Consider the following 25263-nt stretch of genomic DNA (forward strand, 5'->3'; position numbering starts at 1 on the left):
CGTTCAGATGTCAATTCGTCCCTAATTAATATGTAGATAGACACAATATCGGGACACCTCGGTGGCTGAGTGGGTTAAAGCCTCTGCCTTTGGCTTGGGTCGTGATCCCACGGTCCTGGGATTGAGCCCCAGGTCAGGTTCCCTGCTCAGCGGGGAGACTACTACCTTCTCTCTCTGTCTGCCTCTCTGCCTACTTGTGATCTCTCTCTGTCAAATAAGTAAATAAAAATATTTTTTTAAAACAGACACAATCTCAACCAAATCTCAGTAGGCTATTTTGTAGAAATTGACAAGCTAATTCTAAACTTCCTACAGAAATTCAGGGTGCTACGAATGGCTAAAAACTGAAAATGAAGAACAAAGTTTATGCTACCTGACTTTAAGACTTACTATAAAGCTACTGTCATCAAAATGTATTGGTGTCAAGACAGAGAAATAGTTTCAATGGAACAGAACAGAGTAAAGAAAGAGATCCACAATTCTGGGGTCAGTTTATTTCTAACAAAGATGCAAACGCAATTCAGTGGAGAAATTAGAGTCTTTCGAACCACTGGAAATTTATATTTAAAAAGTGAACTTCAATTCATATTTTGCACTATCTATAAAAATTACCTCAAAATCAATCATCAGCCTAAATGTAAGTCCTAAAATTATTTACATCAAGTAAAAAAACCAGGAGAAAATCCTTGTGACTTTGGGTTAGGCACAGATTTCTTAGACTCAAGCATTAAATCAAATATTGACACATTGGAGCCCCTCAAAATGAAATCTGTTCTTCAAACGATGCCATCAAGAAGATGAGAGATGCTACAGATTGGGAGACAATGTTGACAAATCACGTAACTGACAAAGGCTTCGTACCCCAAATACTCAAAGAACCCTTAAAATTTGTGGAAAAAAAATCCCAGTTGTAAACATGAGCTAATGATTTGAAGAGATACTTTGTCAAAGAAGACATACAGCTCACGGCCACATGAAAACATGGGTAACCACAGCCCTGGGGCAAGGACACATACTTGGAGGACCTGTCTTGTCTGTTACCTTCCATTTTCAGTGCAAACCTGTGACATAAAGGATTTTTTTTCTTTTTAAGATTTTATTTATTTATTTATTTGACAGAGAGAGATCACAAGTAGGCAGAGAGGCAGGCAGGGAGAGGGGGTAAGCAGACTCCCCGCTGAGCAGAGATCTGGATGCAGGGCTGGATCCCAGGATCTTGAGATCATGACCTGAGCTGAAGGCGGAGACTTAACGCACTGAGCCACCCAGGCGCCCGAAAATACGGAATTTTATTCCCATCCATCCAAAGAAGAAACGAAGTTCAGAGGGGTCACCTCACTTGCTCCAGTTTCCTCTACTGGGCAAGCCTAGAGTCTGGACGATGCTCAGGACTGTGTGCCTTGTGAGTCTGGGTCTTTCCCAAAGGATGGTCCTTCTCCCAGCTCCTCCAACAGCTTAACTTCCCCAACCTCCTGTCTCTTCCCACAGCCCTTCCTACCAAAGCCATTCATCAGTGCTTACCTCAGAATGCAGCCTACCTTGCCAGCATCTTGATCTTGGACTTCCTGGACTCCAGAACCAAGGGAAATTCCCGATACTTGAGGCGCCGGGTCTGTGGCATCTCCTTATGGCAGCCCGAGCGGACGACTCCCCGTCCCAGGGTGAAGTCACTGAATTTGAGTGACTTCAACACAACAGCAGGTGTTTCTACCTCATTCCCAGGGTACAGACACAAGAGCAGGAATGACCTCAAGTGCATAGGTCATAGTAGTATGTGGTAGAATAAGTATGGAGGAGAGAAGCTAGCAGGGAGCTTCCTTCTTTTTAAACATAATTTATTTGTGAGTTTGTATTTAATGTCTTTGATTATCATTTTTGTGGTGATAATAGATAGCTAGCAAAAAAATTTACCATTCGAGCCATTTTTAAGTAGACCGCTCAGTGGCATTAAGCTCATTTACAGTGTTGTGCACCCACTTAATTTTTAGGAATGCCTGTGTTCCATAAAGGCCGCACAACATTCCCCAGAATGTCCCAGTCAGCTCCAGGACCCTTCTCTCTGTGGGCTTCCGGTGGTCATCAGGGAATTTAGGAGAAAAAGCCATGACATGATTCTGTTTCTGTGATTTCACAGAATTCTAACTGAACATGAATTACGGCGGCCACGTGGGTCCTCTTCGTCTTTCTTCCCTGCCTTAATCTGTAAAAGGGTTTTAGGAATCCGAGCTGAGCATGGGCTGGCACGGGAACTGGCCGATGCATCTGAGCTGAGGTGGGGGCTGCAGTCCCCGTCAGCCCCTGAACTTCCTGTCGCTGTGGTCCCCGCCGGCCGTGTTTATGCGGTTTGGGTTTGCAACAGCAGACGGGCGTTCCCTCACCATTCTGGAGGCCGGAGGTCTACACTCAAGGTGTCAGCAGCGTCGTGGCCCCTCTGAAGGCTCTGGGGAGGGTCCTTCCCGCCTCTGCCAGCTTCTGGAGCTCACAGGGTCTCCGGGGTCCTTGGCGGTTGGCCCCGGGCAGTCCCTGCCTCCCGCGTCTGCCTTTCAGCGGCGAGACGGGTGACCCCGAACTACCAGGTCAGACGCGGAGTGTGTCAGGGCTGGGGGCGGTCGCCAGACGGTGAGCTCCTGTGAGGAAGTGGTTTACAAACGTTTACACAACACAAGTGTGTGCTGCGGGTGAGGACGGGAGGACCCAGAGAGGGGGAGCTCGCATCTGAGAGGGGTGCATGGGGGCGGCGACCGCCGCCAGGACCCCAGGGGGAAGGGGCTTCTGACACCACGTTCAAGTATTATCTATTCATGTTGTAAAAATTATTTTTTCTCTCAGTAGAAGCACTAAATATGTTGTTATAATCAATATTTCCAAATAACTTATTTTTTTTTTTATCGACAGCAATGCCAAATTAGACAACATTCCTTTGTCTCTGTTCCCAATAGGTCTTGGGAAAAGTCTATCACACCACGAAACCAGAAACACTCTTTTTAATTTTTTTTTTAAAGATTTATTTATTTGACAGAGAGAGATCACAAGTAGGCAGAGAGGCAGGCAGAGAGAGAGGAGGAAGCAGGCTCCCTGCTGAGTAGAGAGCCCAATGCGGGACTCGATCCCAGGACCCTGAGATTATGACCGGAGCCGAAGGCAGCGGCCTAACCCACTGAGCCACGCAGGCGCCCTCCTTTTAATTTTTTAAATTAAAATATAATTGACATATAGCACTGTATGAGCTTCAGGTATACAACAGAATGATTTGATGTTTGTATTTCTTTTTTAAGATTTTATGTACTTATTTGACAGAGATCACAAGTAGGCAGAGAGGGGTGGGCAGAGAGAGAGAGAGGAGGAAGCAGGCTCCCCGCTGAGTAGAGAGCACCATGCGGGGCTTGATCCCAGGACGTTGGGAACATGTCCTGAGGGGAAGGCAGAGGCTTTAACCCACTGAGCCACCCAGATGCCCCTGACATTTGTATTATTTTGAAGTGATCATCACAATAAGTCTAGCTGACCCCCATCTCCAACATGGCTAAAAATGTTTTTCTTTCTGTTGGGACTTTTAAGAGCTACTCTTAATTGTGTTCATATATCCAATACGGTGTTATGAACCATAGTCACCATGATGTACACTATATCCCCAGGACTTATTTATTTTATAGCTGGACGTTTGTACGTTTTGACCTCCTCCACCCATGGTGCCCCCTTCCCCACCTCTGGCACCACTGCATTGTTCTCCCTATGAGTCTTTTGGATTTTTTGTTTTTATATTTTTCCCCAGATTCCACATGTAAGTAAGATCATTTGTCTCTCTCTGGTGTATTTCACGAACCATAACGCCTTCAAAACCCAACCATATTGTTGCAAATGGCAGGATTGATTTCTTTCTTTCTTTCTTTCTTTCTTTCTTTCTTTCTTTCTTTCCTTCTCTTGTTTTATTTAAGATTTTATTAATTGATTTGACAGAGAGACCCAGTCAGAGAGGAAACACAAGCAGAGGGAGTAGGAGAGGGAGAAGCAGGCCTCCTACCAAGAAGGAGCGTGATGTGGGACTCCATCCCAGCACCCTGGGATCACGGTCTGAGCCGAAGGCTGACGCTTGACGACTGAGCCACCCAGGTGTCCCGATTTCTTTCCTTCTTATGGCTGATTAATATTTCATTGTGTTATACGTTACCAGACTCGTTACCAGATTTGGGTCCTTGAACGCAGCTACAATAGAAACCAAGGCTGGACCCCACATTTAAAGGTACAGGCAAGGCTTTTGTGGGGCAACAGCTGCTGCTGAAGGGAGACACATCACGACTAAGGTGTCACCTCTGGGCATGTTTTTAGGATTAAAACGAGAAGGAGAGTCAATGAAAAAGTCAATGAAGAGTCAAATTTGGCGACCATCTGACTGGCATCATTTGGGAAAAATGGCCTTGGCTTGAAAATAACTAGGCCTCCAATATCCTGACAGTCGTCTTTACCTGGTAGCCCTTCTGAATATCCCCTTTGTCCTCACCCATCACCGAGTCCACCCCAACTATGCCTTTAAAAACTCTGCCTGTGGGCACCTGGGTGGCTCAGTGGGTTAAGCTGCTGCCTTCGGCTCAGGTCATGATCTCAGGATCCTGGGATCCAGTCCCACATCGGGCTCTCTGCTCAGCAGGGAGCCTGCTTCCTCCTCTCTTTGCCTGCCTCTGCCTACTTGTGATCTCTCTGTCAAATAAATAATAAAATCTTAAAAAAAATGTTTAAAACAAAAAACTCTGACTGTAATCTGGTTCGGGGTCCAAGTCCCTACTCTGCTGTGTCGGGTATACTTGGGCCCAAACTTAAGCTTGTCAAATAAACCCTCCTGTGATGATATCGGTGTTGGCTCCTTGGTGGTCTCTTGGACGCGAAAACTCGGGCATAACATTGTAACCTATTCCCTGCATTATCCATGTAGCTGTAGATATACTGGTGTTGGTCATGTTTTTGGGTAACGTCCTCTCCCCACTGTGTCCCTTGAGAGCAGAAACTGAGAAAAATGTTTCTCTGAATGCTCCAGAACTTGGTGTTTTCTCTGTAAACACCACGTGATAAACACTGCTCATTTCCTGACTTCTCTGGGCATCTGTTCCCTGTGGCCCAGCTCTGACTCCTTGCCCAGGACATCAGTGTCTGACCTGCCCAGCCTCCGGAGAAGCTCCAGTATCCTGTCCGCTCTGCAAACACAGGGGCACCACTCAAAGTCCTCCCCGATCCCGTCCTCCTATGGGAAGCTCCAGGTGTCTTGCCAGGGGGCTTTGGGGCAGGGATCCCAGGGTAGGATGAGAGTTGATGGGTCAAAGCTGTAGGAGGGAGAAAAAAATAATTGGGCTAAAAACAAGAAGTTCCCCAAAGCAAGCAAGCAGCTTGTCTGAGGACAAAGAAGCTAGAGTGATGCCCAAGCGCCCGACCCCATCAGCACATCCCGGGTGTGGGTCCCATGGTGGGGATGGGGGAGGGGGGAAGAAGGGCCGGGACCCAAGGAATCCCGGCCTCCGGAGGCTGGAAGTGTCCTCCCTGCCGGTGACGCCTCCAGTGACCTGGACCTGGAGCAGTTCCTGGAAGATGTTGGGACAGAGCCAGAGCAGCTGGAGGAGCCATGGTGTGGAGATGCCGCCGGGGACTTCACCTTGGCCTTCTTCGAGGAATAGCTGTGTGCACCTGGCTCCCTGCTGCTATCTCGCCCCTTCCCTGCCGGCAGCAGGGGGCGCCCCTCAGAGGGTCCCTGGGAAGCTGCTGAGTGTGGGGCTTGGTGACAGGCTACAGGTCAACTGGCCGAAGTCCTAGCTGTGCAGTTCCTGTGTTAATAAAACAGGTTTCCACTCTCCATAGCTGTTCTCTAACCCCGTGCTTCCCTTCTGCTTCCCTCCCTCCCCTCCACTCCCGGGGGCACGTCCCTGTGTCTGTGGGAGGCTGGCACAGTCTGAGGGATGTGGGAAGGCCGGGACACCTGAGTCCTGGGAAAAGGCCGTCGTCGGGGAGGGCAGGTCTGGGTTCAGACCGCGGCTCAGTCACTTACTAGGCGCGTGGCCTGGAGAAAAGCGCTAACCCCTGTGGTCCTGTTCACGGTTCGGGTGAGCGCATCCAGCCCGGGCACAGCGTGTTGGAGGTGCCTAAAGGAGGTGGTGCACTTGGCAATTGCGTGCTCATTCTGATCGGAGGGGAAGGGGAATGGGCAGAGGAGGGGCAGCCCCTGGCTTCTGGACTGGCTACCAGCGTCTGGGTTTATTGTGTCCCACCCCGAGGCAGTCACCCAACTCCAGTACTAGGGGAGGGATCTGGCGTGTGACCTTTTATTTTAATTCATTCGTGGTGAGAAGAAGACAGAGTGGAAGGTGCCATCAGTTTCCTCCTTAGATGCCTTCAGGGAATTTCTACCAGGCCTTTCAATCTCGTGGGCAAGGGCTGGGAAGGTGGAGAGGGGGTTGGAGCAGATGGCTCTGTCTCTCTGTGGTCCTTGGAGGCCTTCCACACCCACTGGCTTCTGAGTCTTCCCGTCTGGCCGGGGTCATTATCAGAGGCTGTGACCCGCTGGGCAGCTCAGTCTAAGGCATCATCCTCCAGTCCCACTCGTCAGGCCTTTACGAGAGAATATAGGGTCTCCTCCTGCGGGGCCTCCTTGGGAGGGAGGAGGGGAGGTGCTGCCCGTGATGAGGAGCTGGAGAGGGTGAGGGAGGGATAGAGGATGGGGTTGTCGCCCTGGGCTTCATCCTGGCGAGAAGGAAAAAGGGGGTGAGATCATGGACGGGGAGGGGCAGCTGTTTCTCTCCTGCCTTGTGAGCCTCATGGCTGGGACCTGGGTCTGAGCTGCAGCCTTTTCCTCTCCACCCTCCGCCCCTGAACCCCGCCAGTCTCCCCACCAACCCCTTCCCTCCTCCTCCTCCAGAGTCTCTTTGCAGCATTTCCCAAGGATTGGCCCCCGCATCACAGACAACCCCTCCACCACCCAACACCATCTAGGAGGTCCCACCCTCCACGGAGACAATCCTCTGGACACACGGGAGTCCTACAACTCCCAAACTCCAGGACCATCTATCCCACCATACCCTGGACTTTTTTTTTTTTTTTTTTTTAAATCCCTGGGACTGAGAACTCTGCAATATTAAACGCCAGCATCATTTTTCTGCTACAACTTTCTTTCCTTCCAGCTTTCTCCTGTTATCATCCTGCTGGCTATGCCTGCACTTTGACCCCGTGAACTCTTGTCCCTTAATAATCCACTTTCTTTCCGGCTGTCCAAGCTCCCTGCTGACCCTCTCCTCTGCATTCCCCGTCTCACGAGCACCTTGACCTCTCCTGTTCCCCTGTCCTTAGGCCACACTTGGCTGACACATCTCTAATTCCGGATGAGGCCTATGACAGCGGACGCTCTTTGCTTACCCAATTTCCATTCATTTCTTTCTACTCAGTTATAGAATCTTGATTTTATTTGGGTTGGCAGCTCTGTCTTCTTGAGCTATAGATGCGGACACCCACACTGCCGAGGGACATCTCTCCGCAGAGGCCACACAGGCACCTCTCCAACATACCCAGACTAAGGAACCATTGTCCTTCCCCAAACGTGGTCTTGACCTCCGTGTTCTCTAATTTGCTTGGTGATTTCCCCATGGACTCCTTGGCCTCTACGCAATCCCCAAGTCTTACTGGTTTTCCTTCTTAACCTGTTCCAGGATCTGGCTCTCTCCCTCCACCCACTGCCACCACAATAGACTGGCCCCGCCTGGTCCACCTCTGGCCCCACCAGCACAGACTAATGGATCCGGAAGGCAGAGCTGAGGTGGCCACTTCCCTGCTTCACGTTGCCTCTGGGATCACAGGCTCTTGGGAGTCATTTACAAGGTTCTCTCTCCCTTCGCCAGCCTCCTCCACAGCACTGAGCTACCTACGGTTCCCTCCCTGATCTTCTGCCCCTATATGGATAGTGACCTCTTTCCCACCCTCACTGTTTGCATGGCTAGCTCTCAAATTGTACAGGGTCACTTCCTATGGGAAGTCCTCCCTGATTCCCCTCCTTTCTCCAGACCTATGCAGCTCTTTGCAAGTGAGGCAAATCAATAAATAAGAGCTTAAAAAAATAAATAAATCTTATTAAAAAAATAAATAAGAATGCAAATTCCCAAGCCCAGACCTCATGCCCAGCAGGGACATTTTTTAATGCAGAAGGACCCAGGGTTATTCTGATGCAGGTGGCTCTGAGAAACACTCAGTAGGGAAGCTTGGTGGGGCAGCATGGACCCAAATAACTCACCTTTGCTCCACTTCCACCTGAGGTAGAGTATCAGTCCCAAAATTGCAGTTTTAAGCACAGTGTTGGCCACTGTCACTATGACCATAGGTTCCACACTCCTGGGTGAAGATGTTGAGCTCCTATTGCCTTCCAAGACACTGAAGCCAGTGGTGGTTGGGCTACTCGTGCTGGGGTCAGTGGTGGTGGGGGCAGCAGTGGTGGGGGCAGTGGTGGTCATCTTGAGAGCTGAGAAGACATGAGAATTTAGCAGATTCTCCCCTGGAGGACTGGTGAAGAAACCATCACATCTTGTTCCCTACTTTGGGGAACACCGAGGAGGGAGGACCACTCTCTGAAGCTCTCACACAGGGAGTGGGTAATTATCCACATCACCCAGCTTAGATTCTGACTCTACCTCTCATCAGTGGTGTGACCTCAGAACCTCATTTCATCGCCTACAAATAGGGACCCCTAAACTCTAGCCTCAGGCACAGAAGAGGCAATCCTCAGGGCTAGGGGATTCCCGGAGAGACCAAGACCCCACGTCCTTGTCCCCTTGGAGGCCGATGCGCAGAAGCCACGCTGACTGGAGGCGGTGTGTGTGGTCTGGGAGAAAGTGCTTGTCCGCTACTGGGCTGTAGGATCTGTTAGGATTTCTGGATCCTTTGGGGTTTCCATCAGAGAGATTTCCCAGAGAAGAATCTCCTGATTTCTTGTCCCTCAAGGGATGGGAGATACCAGCTGGGTTGCCTGAGAACTGGGAGGCATCAAAGGGGGCTGGGCGTTTAGGGTCTCATCAGTTCACCAGATCTCCAGTTTTAAGGATTCATCCCTTGCCACCAGTATGCCTGGGGTGGTGCCCCCAAACTCCCTCTGGTCCATCCTTTCTGGAAAGCAAATCTCCAGTCTGCTGGGTGGGAAGGGGTCATAGAGGTTTCCTTGCTTCTTAAATAGATTCTGGCCGAATCTTCCATTGTCTGACTCCCTTGCACTCCCACTGTCAAGGGTTCTGGGGTGACCCTTGCTGAACCATCAGGGGATTTTGTAGTTAAAAAGATGCCTTTCTTCCGGGTCTCCCCACTGCTGGTTTAGAGCTAAGCTCCCCTGGTCTCCTAGGCCAGGGACATTAGTCCACCTTTTCCAGCTTCCCAAATACTGTTTTTGACCACACGACTCGCATGTTTTTTGTCCTTGTGGATTTTGTCGTAAACATTTCCTTTTGCTGTCATTTTCGTAGAGCTGAATAGGGAGGGGCGGGTAAACATGCCTATAACCCGGCATCTGGCCAGAATTTATGCAACATTTTCTAGTGAAAATCATAGAAAATGAACATTCAAAAAATAATGTTGCATATTAGTAAAAAAAATAGAGGATTTAGAGGAAAGCGTCTTGTGAGATATTTACATGGTCTGTGGAAGAACACTGCAGAGGTTATTGAGGGATATAATTAGGGCCCATTCCCATGGGAAGACTGACTTACACTGATTTCCGTTTCTGTCAATTGCCTTATAGGTTTAATGCAATTTTGGTTTTAAAAATACCTCTAAGTGTATTCTTCAGAACTTGGTGAGCTTATTCTAATATTTATGTGAAACAACAGACCAAAACAATAGTAAGGTTTCTAGGGAAGTAACGTGGTTCTGATGGACATAGACTTACCAGCCACTGAACCGTGACAAGTTACAATCCCTAGAACAGTATTGGTAGCGAGAAGGGAAAAGACAGGGAAATGGGGTTGACAGACCAGAAGTGGGTGCTATCCTACAAAAAGGCCAGGCCTATGAGTCAATGGAGAAGAGAAAAAAAGATTCCATAAAGCTAGCTGGGACGGTTGATTTGTTTCTCGCTATGAAGATCAATGTAGTTCTTGAGCTCACACCATATAGCAAAAGAAATCCTCACTAGATCAGTGAGTTTTCCTGCCAAAAGAAAGCATACAAAAATCAGAAGAAAATAAAATATTTTCAGCCCTAGTGTAATACAGGATTCTGGGCTAAGACATAAAAAGAGGAATTTACAGTGGAGAATACAGTGAGATGTGGATACAAAATGAAAACATCTGTATGTAAAAAGCATGGTTAAGCCAACCACAGACTTCTCAGTTCTATTTGAAGCAAATTTCCCTTAGGGGGATGTTTTTGTGTGGTCATACTTCACTTAGGTTAAACTTCTATTTATTACTTCCCTATATTTAAAAAAATATGGGCATGAATATCCAATTAATTGTACTAATTGAAAATAATAATTTATTGATGAAAAACTCGTAACAAATGTGACTGAAACTGAGAAATGAGAAGAGTTAGGAGAATTAAGGAATGAAGAGGAGGAGGGTCTGAGAAGAGCCAAAATCTTCCTGAAATGGCCACTTAAAGGAAGGTGCAGGAGGTGCCCAAAATATAAACCCAAGCCTGTCTGGCCTAATTCAGTTGTGAGCCATTTTCTGTTTGCTCTAAAACCAGCGCAGTGGTCCTGTGGGGCAGTGGTTACCAGGGCTGGGGACACAGACAGTGTCCTTCCCGCCAGGAGCAGTGATGTATAGTTTGGAACTGCCAGCGCGAGTAGCTGTAAAAGCAAACCTACGGTTTTTCGTTTTTAAGGAAGTCTACAGACAGCGCACCCCCCAGTGCCTGCTCCTGGGAGAGATGCCCTCCTGACCCTGCTGTGGGGACAAACGCATGTTCAAGTCCCCACTGGGCTGCCGAGTTACATGGAGGATCTAGTAATGTAGCACATCCATTATTCACGAAAAATAGGTCAAGACAATGATAGCATCAGGTCAGCTGGTGAGGCTGAGCAGTTACTGGTTAAGAGTGGAGGCTTCAGGGATAAACTGGGTTCAAGTCCCACCTGCACTATGATGGTGGCTTTGGGCTGGTCCTTAGGCTGTTCGAGCCTCAGTGTCCCTATCTGCGGCAGGAAGACGATGGCAGTACCTGCTGTTACTATAGGGCTGTGGGGCAGGTTAATCCTGGCGACACGTACGAAGCTGTTCACCCCACAGGGCACAGTGAGCAGGAGCAGCTGTACTTGTGCCTCTCAAAGGCCAGCACGGAGGGGCGAGATCGGAGTGGACAACGGGGACAGGACAGGCAGAGGCGGGGACTAGAATGGGACAGCAAGGAGTGTAAGGAGGATGGAGGCAGGGGAAGAGGGAGATGGGGAAGGAGAGGAGGGATGGGGCTGGGCGGGGAGCACTGCAGTCTGGGTTCCGAGGAGCAGAGCAGGAGGAAGTGGGGGGATCGGGAAAACAGGGCATGGGGCGTTGCCAGGGGACCGGGCTCTCGGGTGGGTCATCTTTGGGCACTTGCTGGGTGCGCTGGGCTGAGCCCATGGCTCTGGGGAGACTGGGGCTGGGTGGGGCTGCGATGTGGACGCATGACAAAGGGCAGGCAGCCCACATCCTGGTGACGTCAGGAAGGCCTGGGGCAGGGCAGGGAGGAGGCTGGAGCCCCCGCTTAGGGCAGGAAGGGAGGATAACTGGGCAGCCCAGAAGGTGCTGAGGCTGGGGGCGTGGGGCTGGGTCTGGAAGGAGCCGTGAGGGGGTGGCAGGGAGGGCAGCCCGGGCCTGGGGACATGGCGGAGAAAGAGTCAAGTTGGCAGAGGGCTGGGGAGGAGGTGGTGTGGGAGAGGAGTTTGAGAGAAGGGCGCCCAGGAAGAGGGGGGCCTGGGCCAGGCCTGGGGGATGCGGGCGCCATGGCCTTTAGGAGCCTCAGGGCGAGCGTGGGGGCTGCCGGGGCAGCTGGACTCACCGGGGGTGATGGTGAGTTTGGTGCCGTTCAGGGCCTGCCACAACCTCTTGCCGCATCTTAATGTTTCCACTTGGATCCGGTAAAAGTACATATTCCCATCCTTCTCCTGCAGGTTCGATATCTGCAGGGAGCCAGACCTCTGACCCGGTGATAATTCAAGGGAGATCCGGTTCTCGTAGTCCTTATGGAAGAAAGGCCGAGTACTGTTGTAGATGACCTCCCCATGGAAGTGTGTCCGTCTCAAGGCTACACTCACTCTGGGATCCGGGGCTAACTGCCAGTCGTGATAGAAGGAGAAAGGGATGCGGACGGAGCCACCCTCGGGGGCTGAGAGGCGGTCTGGTTGGTTGATTCCGTAGTTAGCTGGATCACACTTTGCTGATCTACCTGCAGGAGCGGGGAGAGGAGCGACTTGAAGCCCCGGGGAGAGATGAAGACGATAAGCCCAGCCCTTCTGACACCCTCCCCGACGGGCAATAGTGGGACAGATGGTAGGATGGCCTGGCTGTTCCCCTCGCCCGACATGGGGTAGGGAGGAGGGTGAAGGGTTGGGGCTGACCAGCACTATGGGACCAGCCCGTCGCTCGCTGGGGCTGGGAGGCCTGGCCAACTCCCCCAGCAGACCCCCTGTCCAGCTGCGCAGCCACAGCCCTTGCTGGGGACTTGCTGGGCCTCGGGACAGAGCCAGGGAGTCCCGGACACTCACCGGCCTGCAGACGTGACAGCAGCAGCAGCAGAGACAGCAGCAGGAACAGACCCATTGTCTCACTCTCCTCCCCGGGGAGGAGACTACAGCAGCTCCGTCAAGGCCAGAGGGAAGCCCTAGGAGGTGCCTCCTTGGGGAGTCGGGAGACACCCAGAGAGCGAGGATCAGGCCCCTTCAGAAGAGCAAGGGAGGGTGCGAGCCTTCCCCAAACTCACCCGTCCCCAGAGTGACCAGCACTTTATCAATCTGGTTTCTTCTTTTCTTATATTGCAAAAGTGCTTCCTTGTGGTCAGAGCACAGAGAGCCATGAGGCCTCAGCCTCTATCTTCCTGCAGAAGGCCATGGTTCTGCCCTTGGCCATGTGTGGCCTCTCCTCTTCTGCCTCCACTCCTGGCCACTGCCAGCACCTCTACCTCTCCTTAGGAGTCCGGCTTAACTGCTCCTGGCGGGGAAGGGGCGTGAGCAGATTCAGCTCCAGGTCTGCCAGCGAGAGGACAGGCAGCCAGGAGTCTCTGAGAAGAGAGAAGGAGGAGGGAACCACTGGTGGTCAGATGCCCTCGACCTCCAGCCCTAGTGATGAAGTCCCAGAACCTAAGTCAGGTTCGGTGGGGTGAGGTTCGGAGCTGATGACTAAAGAAAGAATTCTTAAGACATCTTTGGTGCAAAATGGTGGTTTATTAAAGCACGGGGACAGGACCCGTGGGCAGGAAGAGCTGCTGCAGCCCCGGGTTGTGAGGAGTGGTTGGTTATATACACAGGAGTTGGGTAGGTGAGGACAAAGGGGTGTTCAGAAGGGCTATTGGGGCAAAGAATACTATCAGGATATTGAAGGCTTAGTTGCTATCAAGTAAAGACAATTGGAAGTCTGGTGGAATGTTACATTCCTGTTATCAAGCATCCTTGTTAATGAGATTTAGGTTTAGAAGAAATTTAACTTTATTTACTTTTCCTTCTACCTCCGCCTCCTTCGGTTCTTTATGGAGGGGAGGGTGACATTAGGCTTGAGAAACTGAGTTCTGTGTCTTTGGAAATTGGGCTATTGATAGGTAACTTCTTTGTTGTCATCTCAAGGACATTTGCAAACCAAGGGAGACTCCTGTCTTGTAGGATTGTGATCTCAGCAAGTTAACTATTTATCATTTTATGGCAGTCAGGGGTGCCTGAAGAATGCTACACATATGGAGGGGAGCGGATGAAGGGGGGGGGGTGCAAGGCGCCAGCTTTAGCTTTGTCCTCAGCCAGCCTCCTGCTCCCTCATCACTAGCATCAGGAACACCGAGCTTGCTCTTGGTCCCTGTCCTTCCTGGCAGTGGTTCCCCTTCAGCCCCTCCTTTGCTGTCCTGTGCAGGACCCAGGCCTACAAGACCCTTTCCCTGCCCTGATCAGATCCTTTTGGGCAATCTCACACCCTCCCTTTGGTTAAGAGGCTGGGTGGGCCTTCTGGAGGCCATTCTTTTACCCCCCAGGATGCGAGACCATATCTGTAGGTCCTTCTGTTCTCCACTCTAGGAGACCAAGGCTCAGAGGAGACCCGCACCAGGTTGCATGAGTCTCAGGTAGGAGGCCCAGGACCGGAACTCTAGACTTGCTGAGTCCACAGAGCATTCTGCTCCTTCTGGATGCTTCTGTCTGGTTGTCCCACAAAACCTCTGGGCCTCAGCTCCTGAGAGCAGAGTTCTGGAGGGTGACTCTCTGGAGGCTATAGTTTTCTAGTGCTCCTCAGATGATTCCCTCCAGAGCTGGGAGAGTCCTGACTCATCCAAAGCCTTCCTTGGCTAGGAGGGATATAAGGCCCAGTGTCGCTCTCGGCCCGCAAGAACGACTCGGAGACTCACGTAGCGGCGAACCTTCTTCTTTAATCGCTTTTTTCTTCCCCTCTCCCCGTTACCCTCGGCGCATGCGTTTTTCCAGGCAGTGTTACCCAATCACAATGCAGTGCTCATGCACCTCCCGCGAGAGTGGACCTAAATGAACAGCCAATCATATTCAGTCCCTTACAGCTCTTAGAGTAGGCCTCCTGTACCGGCTCCCGACATCTCCCCCTTTTTTATTTATTTATAATGGCTGAGATCGTGCCTGTCTTAGGTTGCCAATCCTCAGCACACATGCTTACCCGTCATCGGGTACTCTCCCTGGTCGAAGAGCCCCTGTCTTAGGTTGCTATGGTGTGGGATCAGTCTTACCCGTCTTTGACTACCGATCTAGCATACTTAGCCATATCTGGGGGGAGGTACCAGCTTCAAGAGCCATCATGGCTTGAACCATGAGGTGTTATTGTCGTTGATTGCGACGGACACGGCCACACACCCAACGTAACATTAGTACGTTAGCTGTGATTAAGAGAACAGCCATGGCACCAAGTCCGGCCCACTGTTTGAGGAACGAAACAGATTGCTGTAACATTTTTTCCCCACTCACTAACAGGTGCAATAGTTACTTTGGTAGAATATATGGATATAATTTGAGCTCATAATTGCCTAGTTAAATTTTGAAATTGACGGTTCCAGGTACCATTAAGCATATTTCCTAACTGTCTAGAGAGGTTAGCTGCTAAGGATAAGTTGTTATGAGCTATAGGGGTGATACAAAGTCCGGCCATATTATGTATGCATCCTATTGACACAATTGACTCTAGGATATCAAGTTGTTCCTGTACAAGATCAACCCTTTGATTTACAATAAGGATCCCAGCATGCAAATGTCCGTTAATTTGTTCTTGCGTAGCCAATGCTTCAGCGACCATTCCTGTGACGTTGTTGAGCATGGCGGCTGTCTGTACCAAGGTTGTCAACGCTACCGCGGCAGCAGTAGCAGCGGCGGCGGATGCTGCGATAGCTGCAATAATGGCTGCTGTTATTCCAAAGTCTCGTTTATGTCGAAGCAGCACCGGCAGGTTGTCGGGGATCACCTGTACTGGCATCGGGATATATGTCGGAATCTTGGCTATTACTGCCGAGTCTCCCACCGAGGCGTTCCAACATTCTGATAGCAGACAATTCTGGGACTCACAAGAGAGACTAGATGACTTGTTAATAGTAGAAGCATTAAAAACTATTAAGAGAAAGGGAGCTCTAACACAGACGGGCATTGGTGAGTAACTTATGTGCTTAGCTGAGGTGCAATTGCAAGTAACATTTGTTTCAAATCGAGAGCCTATGTGATAGTTGTACGTACAGTTACGCCGTGTAGACCCATTACAGTTACGCCATGTAGACCCATTAATAAAGTGAAGGCTTTCCAAGCCTGTACATGCCTGTGCAGCATTGCAGAGCAGCCACCTATCTAGAAGGTGAGCTGACGCGCGTTGCGCCGGGTCTTGGCAGGTATAATTATAGCCAAAAAAGGTGGAGTTAGAGTAAGTGGGGATTTTAGGGCTGAATGAGAATCCTGTTCCCACCCAAACTCCTGAGAGGCTACTATGGCAGCCACTCGTGCGGTGCAGCTCGCACAATAGCAGGCCTTGGTGCAGCAAGGTTTATACGGAGGAGGCCCCTCGTAAGGTGGCGCTGTTGGGGCTGGGCACGTGGGCACAGGATCTAAGTTATCTACCACTTCCGTCTTTGTAACTGCGCCATAGCTCCTTCTTCCGCTTTTAATTTCAGTTGCGCCATAACTTCCCCCTGCATTTTGAGCTGCGCCATAGCCTTCTTTAGCTTTTCCTCCTTTTTTGCAAGCTCCTTTTGCATCTTGCTCACCTTTTGGCTTTTGGGCGATTTCCCTCCTCTGCCCCTTTCATCATCGCTCGAGCTAGATCCCTCACTGTCGGAGTGTCCGTTTGAGCTTTCACTCTCAGAGCTAGTGTCCTTCAAGGAGCCTTTACAAGATTCCTCTTTCACTTGTTCTAAGATCTCCCCTCCCAGTTGCACCGCCTGGCATATGGGCTCTCGCGGGGATTGCAAACAAACTTTCACTAAAGACCAAACGGCCAGGGTTCCCGGCGTAGTGCGTGGATCGCGTCTAAGGTCTTCTCCTAAATGCTCCCACTGAGGGATGTTTAATATCCCTTCCTCCAAAAACCAGAGAGCCGTTTGTCCCACTTCTCTCAAAAACAAACGAGCTGTTTTATTTTTTAAAGGAGTACCAATTGCTTTAAGGATATCAGAAAGCGGCCCAGCATTTTATATGTGGCCATCTCGTTTCCCATACCGGAAAGCTTTACTCTCGTCCTTATCCTAGGAACTTTGCAGCCATCTCGTTTCCCATCCCGGAAAGCTTTCTACGCTCGTCCTCGACTTGAGGAACTTTCCCTGTCACTAGACAGAAATAGGTGCACTCTTTACCTGATCGTCGCCGACTCCGTGCGTCTCTCACGATGAGATTCCCGGGTCTCAGCACCACTTGTCGCTCTCGGCCGCAAGAACGACTCGGAGACTCACGTAGTGGCGAACCTTCTTCTTTAATCGCTTTTTTCTTCCCCTCTCCCCTTTACCCTCGGCGCATGCGTTTTTATACAGGCAGTGTTACCCAATCACAATGCAGTGCTCATGCACCTCCCGCGAGAGTGGACCTAAATGAACAGCCAATCATATTCAGTCCCTTACAGCTCTTAGAGTAGGCCTCCTGTACCGGCTCCCGACAGCCCAGAGCAACAGAGTCACCCTGGTGACAGCCTCTGGACCATCTCCAAAGGAGCACACTGCCAGCTTGTGTCTGGAGGTGGGTGGGGGTCAGAGACTGGGGCTGGTGACTCACTGGGCAGGTTCTAGGAGTCTCTGCTCCCTCCCTGCCCCCCAATGAAGTTGGAGTTGGCTTACTGCATAGATGGTGATGGTGGGAGAGCATGATTTCATCACAGGAAGTGGCCTCCTCTTCTGGCAGTGGAAGCAATGAGAGGGACCAGTCATCAGCCTTGAGTTGTGGCTCTACTCACGGAGTGGGGTTCTGGGAATAGGAGGTCCTGGAATTGATTCCTAGATGGGCAGAGCCTAAATACAGCTCTTTAGTCCAGAGGGTGGTCATGGGCGAGGGGTCAGAAGCCACGTGATGAGGGGAGAGAGAGAGTGAGGGCCATGAGTGGTGGACCACTTTAAAAAAAAAATAGATTTTATTTATTTATTCGAGAGAGAGAGATCACAAGTAGGCAGACAGGCAGACAGAGGGGGAAGCTCTCTGCTGAGCAGAAAGCCTGATGCAGGGCTCGATCCCAGCACCCTGAGACCATGACCTGAGCCGAAGGCAGAGGCTTAACCCACTGAGACACCCAGGCGTCCTGGTGGACCCCTTTTTGAAAATATCGCCTTAGATCTTCTCCCAAGTTCCCCTAGGTTTCTGTCCTCTCCTCCTCACTGACCACATCTATCACTACCCAAGTCCCTTCTTGCTCCAGGGTACCTCACCCCGCTCATCCTTTTGCCCCAAACCAGGAGTAAGGCAAATATGCCTGGTCTCACTACCTCCATGTATTATGATAGAGGTTCTAGCCCACGCAATAAAGCAAGGCAAAGAAAGAAAAGTGTCTGTGTTTTCTTAGATTTTGCATTTATGTATTTGGCATTCATTCAATCGGGGCAATTGATTAACTTATTGTTTTTAACTTTCTGCATTCTTGATGCTCTGACACTTGTGGCCTTGTTGGCTGGGGAGAGATGGTCCCTGCCAAGGCTAGCCTATTCTAAGAGCATAGGGCATTCCTAGGAGCCTGCCTTTCCTATGCAAACTAATCAATCCAGGGCCCATCCTCTAAACTACCTCCTTCATCTAACTCTTACCACCAAGCCTGTATTTCCCCTGCCCTGAGTTAATCCTGATCCAGGTGCTAGAGAACTAGCCATAGTACTTGTGACCCACAACCCACCAGAATTAGTTAAAATAGCCAATCCTAAGCTGTTTTCGCTTCCTTGCTTGTTTTGCCAGGGGAAAACACGCTAAAGGCTACATATGGTCTTGGCCGTCCCCCTGGTCTGGCCTCTGCCTCCTCTAGTGCTTCCACAGGTGGCCCTCTCTGGCATGGTGTTTTCATTCTCGGCAGGAAATGTGTGTTATAAAAACCTTTCAGTGTCACGACCCTCTCTGTGTCATCGCTCAATCACTTGTACAAATTAAAATCCTGCGAATATAAGAATCGAGTCCAAAAAAAAAAAAAAAAAAGCAATTGAACCAAAAGCCCTGTGGATTGGAAAGAAAGAAAGAAAAGTTCTTCATTTACAGATAACTTAATTGTTTATGTAGAAGATCCAATGGAATGGACAAAAAAAGCTACTAGAGCTATAAGTGATTTAAGCAAGTTCACAGAATACAAGAGTAATACATGAAAATCAATTGTTTACCTACAAAAAGTGGAAGTCAAATGAAAATGGTAACACAAGAGCTTCAAAATATGAAATAGTAGGAAATAAATAGAAAATGTACAAGATCTGAACATGATAATTAGAAAACATTCCTGAGAGAAATTAAAGATTAATGAATAGAGATTTCATACATACGTATGAACCGTATTCAATACCGATCAGATGTCAATTTGCCCCAAATTAATATGTAGATAGACACAATCTCAGGGCACCTGGGTGGCTGAGTGGGTTAAAGCCTCTGCCTTTGGCTCGGGTCATGATCCCAGGGTCCTGGGATCCAGCCCCATGTCAGGCTTCCCTTCTTCTCTCTCTGCCTGCCTCTCTGCCTACTTGTGATCTCTCTCTGTCAAATAACTAAATAAAAATATTTTTAAAAAATGGACTCAATCTCAACCAAATCTCAGTAGGCTATTTTGTAGAAATTGACAAGCTAATTCTAAAATTCCTACAGAAACTCAAAGTGCTAAGAATAGCAAAAAACTGAAAATGAAGAACAAAGAATACACTACCTAACTTTAAGACTTACTATAAAGCTACTGTCATCAAAATGTATTGGTGTCAAGACAGAGAAATTGTTTCAATGGAACAGAACAGAGTAAAGAAAGAGATCCACAATTCTGGGGTCAGTTTATTTCTAACAAAGATGCAAACGCAATTCAGTGAAGAAATTAGAGTCTTTTGAGCAACTGGAAATTTATATTTAAAAAGTGAGCTTCAATTCATATTTTGCACTATCTATAAAAATGAACTCAAAATCAATCATCAGCCTAAAGGTAAGTCCTAAAATTATTTACATCAAGTAAAAAAACCAGGAGAAAATCCTTGTGACTTTGGGTTAGGCACAGATTTCTTAGACTCAAGCATTAAATCAAATATTGACACATTGGAGCCCCTCAAAATGAAATCTGTTCTTCAAACGATGCCATCAAGAAGATGAGAGATGCTACAGATTGGGAGACAATGTTGACAAATCACGTAACTGACAAAGGCTTCGTACCCCAAATATTCAAAGAACCCTTAAAATTTGTGGAAAAAAAAATCCCAGTTGTAAACATGAGCTAATGATTTGAAGAGATACTTTGTCCAAGAAGACATACAGCTCACGGCCACATGAAAACATGGGTAACCACAGCCCTGGGGCAAGGACACATACTTGGAGGACCTGTCTTGTCTGTTACCTTCCATTTTCAGTGCAAACCTGTGACATAAAGGATTTTTTTTCTTTTTAAGATTTTATTTATTTATTTATGTGACAGAGAGAGATCACAAGTAGGCAGAGAGGCAGGCAGGGAGAGGGGGTAAGCAGACTCCCCGCTGAGCAGAGATCTGGATGCAGGGCTGGATCCCAGGATCTTGAGATCATGACCTGAGCTGAAGGCGGAGACTTAACGCACTGAGCCACCCAGGCACCCCAAGATAAAGGAATTTTATTCCCATCCATCCAAAGAAGAAACGAAGTTCAGAGGGGTCACCTCACTTGCTCCAGTTTCCTCTACTGGGCAAGCCTAGAGTCTGGACGATGCTCAGGACTGTGTGCCTTGTGAGTCTGGGTCTTTCCCAAAGGATGGTCCTTCTCCCAGCTCCTCCAACAGCTTAACTTCCCCAACCTCCTGTCTCCTCCCACAGCCCTTCCTACCAAAGCCATTCATCAGTGCTTACCTCAGAATGCAGCCTACCTTGCCAGCATCTTGATCTTGGACTTCCTGGACTCCAGAACCAAGGGAAATTCCTGATACTTGAGGCGCCAGGTCTGTGGCATCTCCTTATGGCAGCCCGAGCGGACGACTCCCCGCCCCAGGGTGAAGTCACTGAATTTGCGTCTGGAAGAAACGCACGACAGCAGGTGTTTCTACCTCATTCCCAGGGTACAGACACAAGAGCAGGAATGACCTCAAGAGCATAGGTCATAGTAGTAAGTGGTAGAATAAGTATGGAGGAAAGAAGCTAGCAGGGAGGGATGAGCTTCCTTCTTTCTAAACATAATTTATTTGTGAGTTTGTATTTAACTCTTTCTTTTATTTTTTATTTTTAAAAATTTGACAGACATCACAAGTAGGCAGAGAGGCAGGCAGACAGAGAGGAGGAAGCAGGCTCCCCACTGAGCAGACAGCCTGATGTGGAGCTGGATCCCAGGACTCCTGGGATCAGGACCTGAGCCGAAAGCAGAGGCTTTAACCCACTGAGCCACCCAGGCGCCCCTGTATTTAACTTTTTCTTGATCATAATTTTTGTGGTGATAATAGATAGCTAGCAAAAAAATTTTACCATTTGAACCATTTTTAAGTAGACCGCTCAGTGGCATTAAGCTCATTTACAGTGTTGTGCACACACTTAACTTTTAGGAATGCCTGTGTTCCATAAGGGCCGCACAACATTCCCCAGAATGTCCCAGTCAGCTCCAGGACCCTTCTCTCTGTGGGCTTCGGTGGTCATCAGGGAATTTAGGAGAAAAAGCCACGAGATGATTCTGTTTCTGTGATTTCACAGAATTCTAACAGAACATGAATTACGGCGGCCACGTGGGTCCTCTTCGTCTTTCTTCCCTGCCTTAATCTGTAAAAGGGTTTTAGGAATCCGAGCTGAGCATGGGCTGGCACGGGAACTGGCCGATGCATCTGAGCTGAGGTGGGGGCTGCAGTGTCCGTCAGCCCCTGAACTTCGTGTCGCTGTGGTCCCCGCCGGCCGTGTTTATGCGGTTTGGGTTTGCAACAGCAGACGGGCGTTCCCTCACCATTCTGGAGGCCGGAGGTCCACACTCAAGGTGTCAGCGGGGTCGTGGCCCCTCTGAAGGCTCTGGGGAGGGTCCTTCCCGCCTCTGCCAGCTTCTGGAACTCACAGGGTCTCCGGGGTCCTTGGCGGTTGGCCCCGGGCAGTCCCTGCCTCCCGCGTCTGCATTTCAGCGGCGAGACGGGTGACCCCGAACTACCAGGTCAGACGCGGAGTGTGTCAGGGCTGGGGGCGGTCGCCAGACGGTGAGCTCCTGTGAGGAAGTGGTTTACAAACGTTTACACAACACAAGCGTGTGCTGTGGGTGAGGACAGGAGGACCCAGAGAGGGGGAGCTCGCATCTGAGAGGGGTGCATGGGGGCGGCGACCGCCGCCAGGACCCCAGGGGGAAGGGGCTTCTGACACCACTTTCAAGTATTATCTATTCATGTTGTAAAAATTATTTTTTCTCTCAGTAGAAGCACTAAATATGTTGTTATAATCAATATTTCCAAATAACTTATTTTTTTTATCGACAGCATTGGCAAATTAGACAACATTCCTTTGTCTCTGTTCCCAATAGGTCTTGGGAAAAGTCTATCACACCACGAACCCAGGAACACTCCTTTTAATTTTTTTTTTTTAAAGATTTATTTATTTGACAGAGAGAGATCACAAGTAGGCAGAGAGGCAGGCATAGAGAGAGAGGAGGAAGCAAGCTCCCTGCTGAGCAGAGAGCCCGATGCGGGACTCGATCCCAGGACCCTGAGATCATGACCCGAGCCGAAGGCAGAGGCCTAACCCACTGAGCCACACAGGCGCCCTCTCTTTAATTTTTTAAATTAAAATATAATTGACATATAGCACTGTATGAGCTTCAGGTATACAACAGAATGATTTGATATTTGTATTTCTTTTTTAAGATTTTATGTACCTATTTGACAGAGATCACAAGTAGGCAGAGAGGGGTGGGCAGAGAGAGAGAGAGGAGGAAGCAGGCTCCCCGCTGAGCAGAGAGCACCATGTGGGGCTCGATCCCAGGACGTCGGGATCATGTCCTGAGGGGAAGGCCCGGCTTTAACCCACTGAGCCACCCAGATGCCCCTGACATTTGTATTATTTTGAAGTGATCATCACAATAAGTCTAGCTGACCCCCATCTCCAACATGGCTAAAAATGTTTTTCTTTCTGTTAACAGGGACTTTTAAGAGCTACTCTTAATTGTGTTCATATATCCAATACGGTATTATGAACCATAGTCACCATGATGTACACTATATCCCCAGGACTTATTTATTTTATAGCTGGACGTTTGTACGTTTTGACCTCCTCCACCCATGGTGCCCCCTTCCCCACCTCTGGCACCACTGCATTGTTCTCCCTATGAGTCTTTTGGATTTTTTGTTTTTATATTTTTCCCCAGATTCCACATGTAAGTAAGATCATTTGTCTCTCTCTGGTGTATTTCACGAACCATAACGCCTTCAAAACCCAACCATATTGTTGCAAATGGCAAGATTTCTTTCTTTCTTTCTTTCTTTCTTTCTTTCTTTCTTCCTTTCTTTCTTTCTTTCTTTCTTTCTTTCTTTCTTTCTTTGTTTTATTTAAGATTTTATTAATTTATTTGACAGAGAGAGACCCAGTCAGAGAGGAAACACAAGCAGAGGGAGTAGGAGAGGGAGAAGCAGGACTCCTACCAAGAAGGAGCGTGATGTGGGACTCCATCCCAGCACCCTGGGATCACGGTCTGAGCCGAAGGCTGACGCTTGACGACTGAGCCACCCAGGTGTCCCGATTTCTTTCCCTCTTATGGCTGATTAATATTTCATTGTGTATATACGTTACCAGACTCGTTACCAGATTTGGGTCCTTGAACCCAGCTACAATAGAAACCAAGGCTGGACCCCACATTTAAAGGTACAGGCAAGGCTTTCGTGGGGCAACAGCTGCTGCTGAAGGGAGACACATCACGACTAAGGTGTCACCTCTGGGCATGTTTTTAGGATTAAAACGAGAAGGAGAGTCAATGAAAAAGTCAATGAGAAGTAAATTTGGCGACCATCTGTCTGACATCATTTTTGGAAAAATGGCCTTGGCTTGAAAATAACCAGGCCTCCAATATCCTGACAGTCTTCTTTACCTGGTAGCCCTTCTGAATATCCCCTTTGTCCTCACCCATCACTGAGTCCACCCCAACTCTGCCTTTAAAAACTCTGCCTGTGGGCACCTGGGTGGCTCAGTGGGTTAAGCCGCTGCCTTCGGCTCAGGTCATGATCTCAGGGTCCTGGGATCGAGTCCCGCATCGGGCTCACTGCTCAGCAGGGAGCCTGCTTCCTCCTCTCTCTCTCTCTCTCTCTGCCTGCCTCTCTGCCTACTTGTGATATCTGTCAAATAAAAAATAAAATCTTTATTAAAAAAATGTTTAAAAAAAAAAACCCCAAAACTGTGACTGTAATCTGGTTCGTGGTCCAAGTCCCTACTCCGCTGTGTCGGGTATACTTGGGCCCAAACTTAAGCTTGTCAAATAAACCCTCCTGTGATGATATCGGTGTTGGCTCCTTGGTGGTCTCTTGGACGCGAAAACTCGGGCGTAACACTTGTAACCTATTCCTTGCAATATCCACGTAGCAGTAGATACACTGGTGTTGGTCATGTTTTTGGGTAACGTCCTCTCCCCACTGTGTCCCTTGAGAGCAGAAACTGAGAAAAATGTTTCTCTGAATGCTCCAGAACTTGGTGTTTTGTCTCTAACACCATGTGACAAACACTGCTCATTTCCTGACTTCTCTGGGCATCTGTTCCCTGTGGCCCAGCTCTGACTCCTTGCCCAGGACATGAGTGTCTGACCTGCCCAGCCTCCGGAGAAGTTCCAGTATCCTGTCTGCTCTGCAAACACAGGGGCACCACTCAAAGTCCTCCCCGATCCCGTCCTCCTACGGGAAGCTCCAGGTGTCTTGCCAGGGGGCTTTGGGGCAGGGATCCCAGGGTAGGATGAGAGTCGATGGGTCAAAGCTTTAGGAGGGAGAAAAAAATAATCGGGCTAAAAACAAGAAGTTCCCCAAAGCAAGCAAGCAGCTTGTCTGAGGACAAAGAAGCTAGAGTGATGCCCAAGCGCCCGACCCCATCAGCACATCACGGGTGTGGGTCCCATGGAGGGGGTGGGGGAGGGGGGAAGAAGGGCCGGGACCCAAGGAATCCCGGCCTCCGGAGGCTGGAAGTGTCCTCCCTGCCGGTGACGCCTCCAGTGACCTGGACCTAGAGCAGTTCCTGGAAGATGTTGGGACAGAGCCAGAGCAGCTGGAGGAGCCGTGGTGTGGAGATGCCGCCGGGGACTTCACCTTGGCCTTCTTGGAGGAATAACTGTGTGCACCTGGCTCCCTGCTGCTCTGTCACCCCTTCCCTGCCGGCAGCAGGGGGCGCCCCTCAGAGGGTCCCTGAGAAGCTGCTGAGTGTGAGCTTGGTGACTGGCTACATGTCAACTGGCTGAAGTCCTAGCTGTGCAGTTCCCGTGTTAATAAAACAGGTTCCCGCTCTCCGCAGCAGGTCTCTAACCTCGGACTTCCCTTCGGCTTCCCTCGC

The 25263-nt window shown here is 49.4% G+C and overlaps 1 protein-coding gene across 2 annotated transcripts; it reads right to left on the reverse strand.

The window, feature by feature from the left end:
- Positions 1-6292: 6292 nt before the first annotated feature.
- Positions 6293-12936, reverse strand: LOC309854145 (paired immunoglobulin-like type 2 receptor alpha). Of its 2 annotated transcripts, none has more exons than XR_014306101.1 (4): positions 12692-12936; positions 11986-12372; positions 8258-10798; positions 6293-6720 (listed from the first exon to the last, which is right to left on the reverse strand). XR_014306101.1 is itself a non-coding variant. In XM_082712940.1 (4 exons), exons 1-4 carry the CDS (start codon positions 12744-12746, stop codon positions 6716-6718), a joined length of 672 nt encoding a protein of 223 aa, XP_082569066.1. In that variant the 5' UTR covers positions 12747-12936; the 3' UTR covers positions 6293-6715. The 2 variants fall into 2 exon arrangements, 1 of the variants encoding a protein (XP_082569066.1); XM_082712940.1 differs by having other exon boundaries at positions 8258-8482.
- Positions 12937-25263: the final 12327 nt, after the last annotated feature.

The sequence above is a fragment of the Mustela nivalis genome, assembly GCF_964662115.1.
Source record: "Mustela nivalis genome assembly, chromosome: 19".
Lineage (NCBI taxonomy): Eukaryota > Metazoa > Chordata > Mammalia > Carnivora > Mustelidae > Mustela > Mustela nivalis.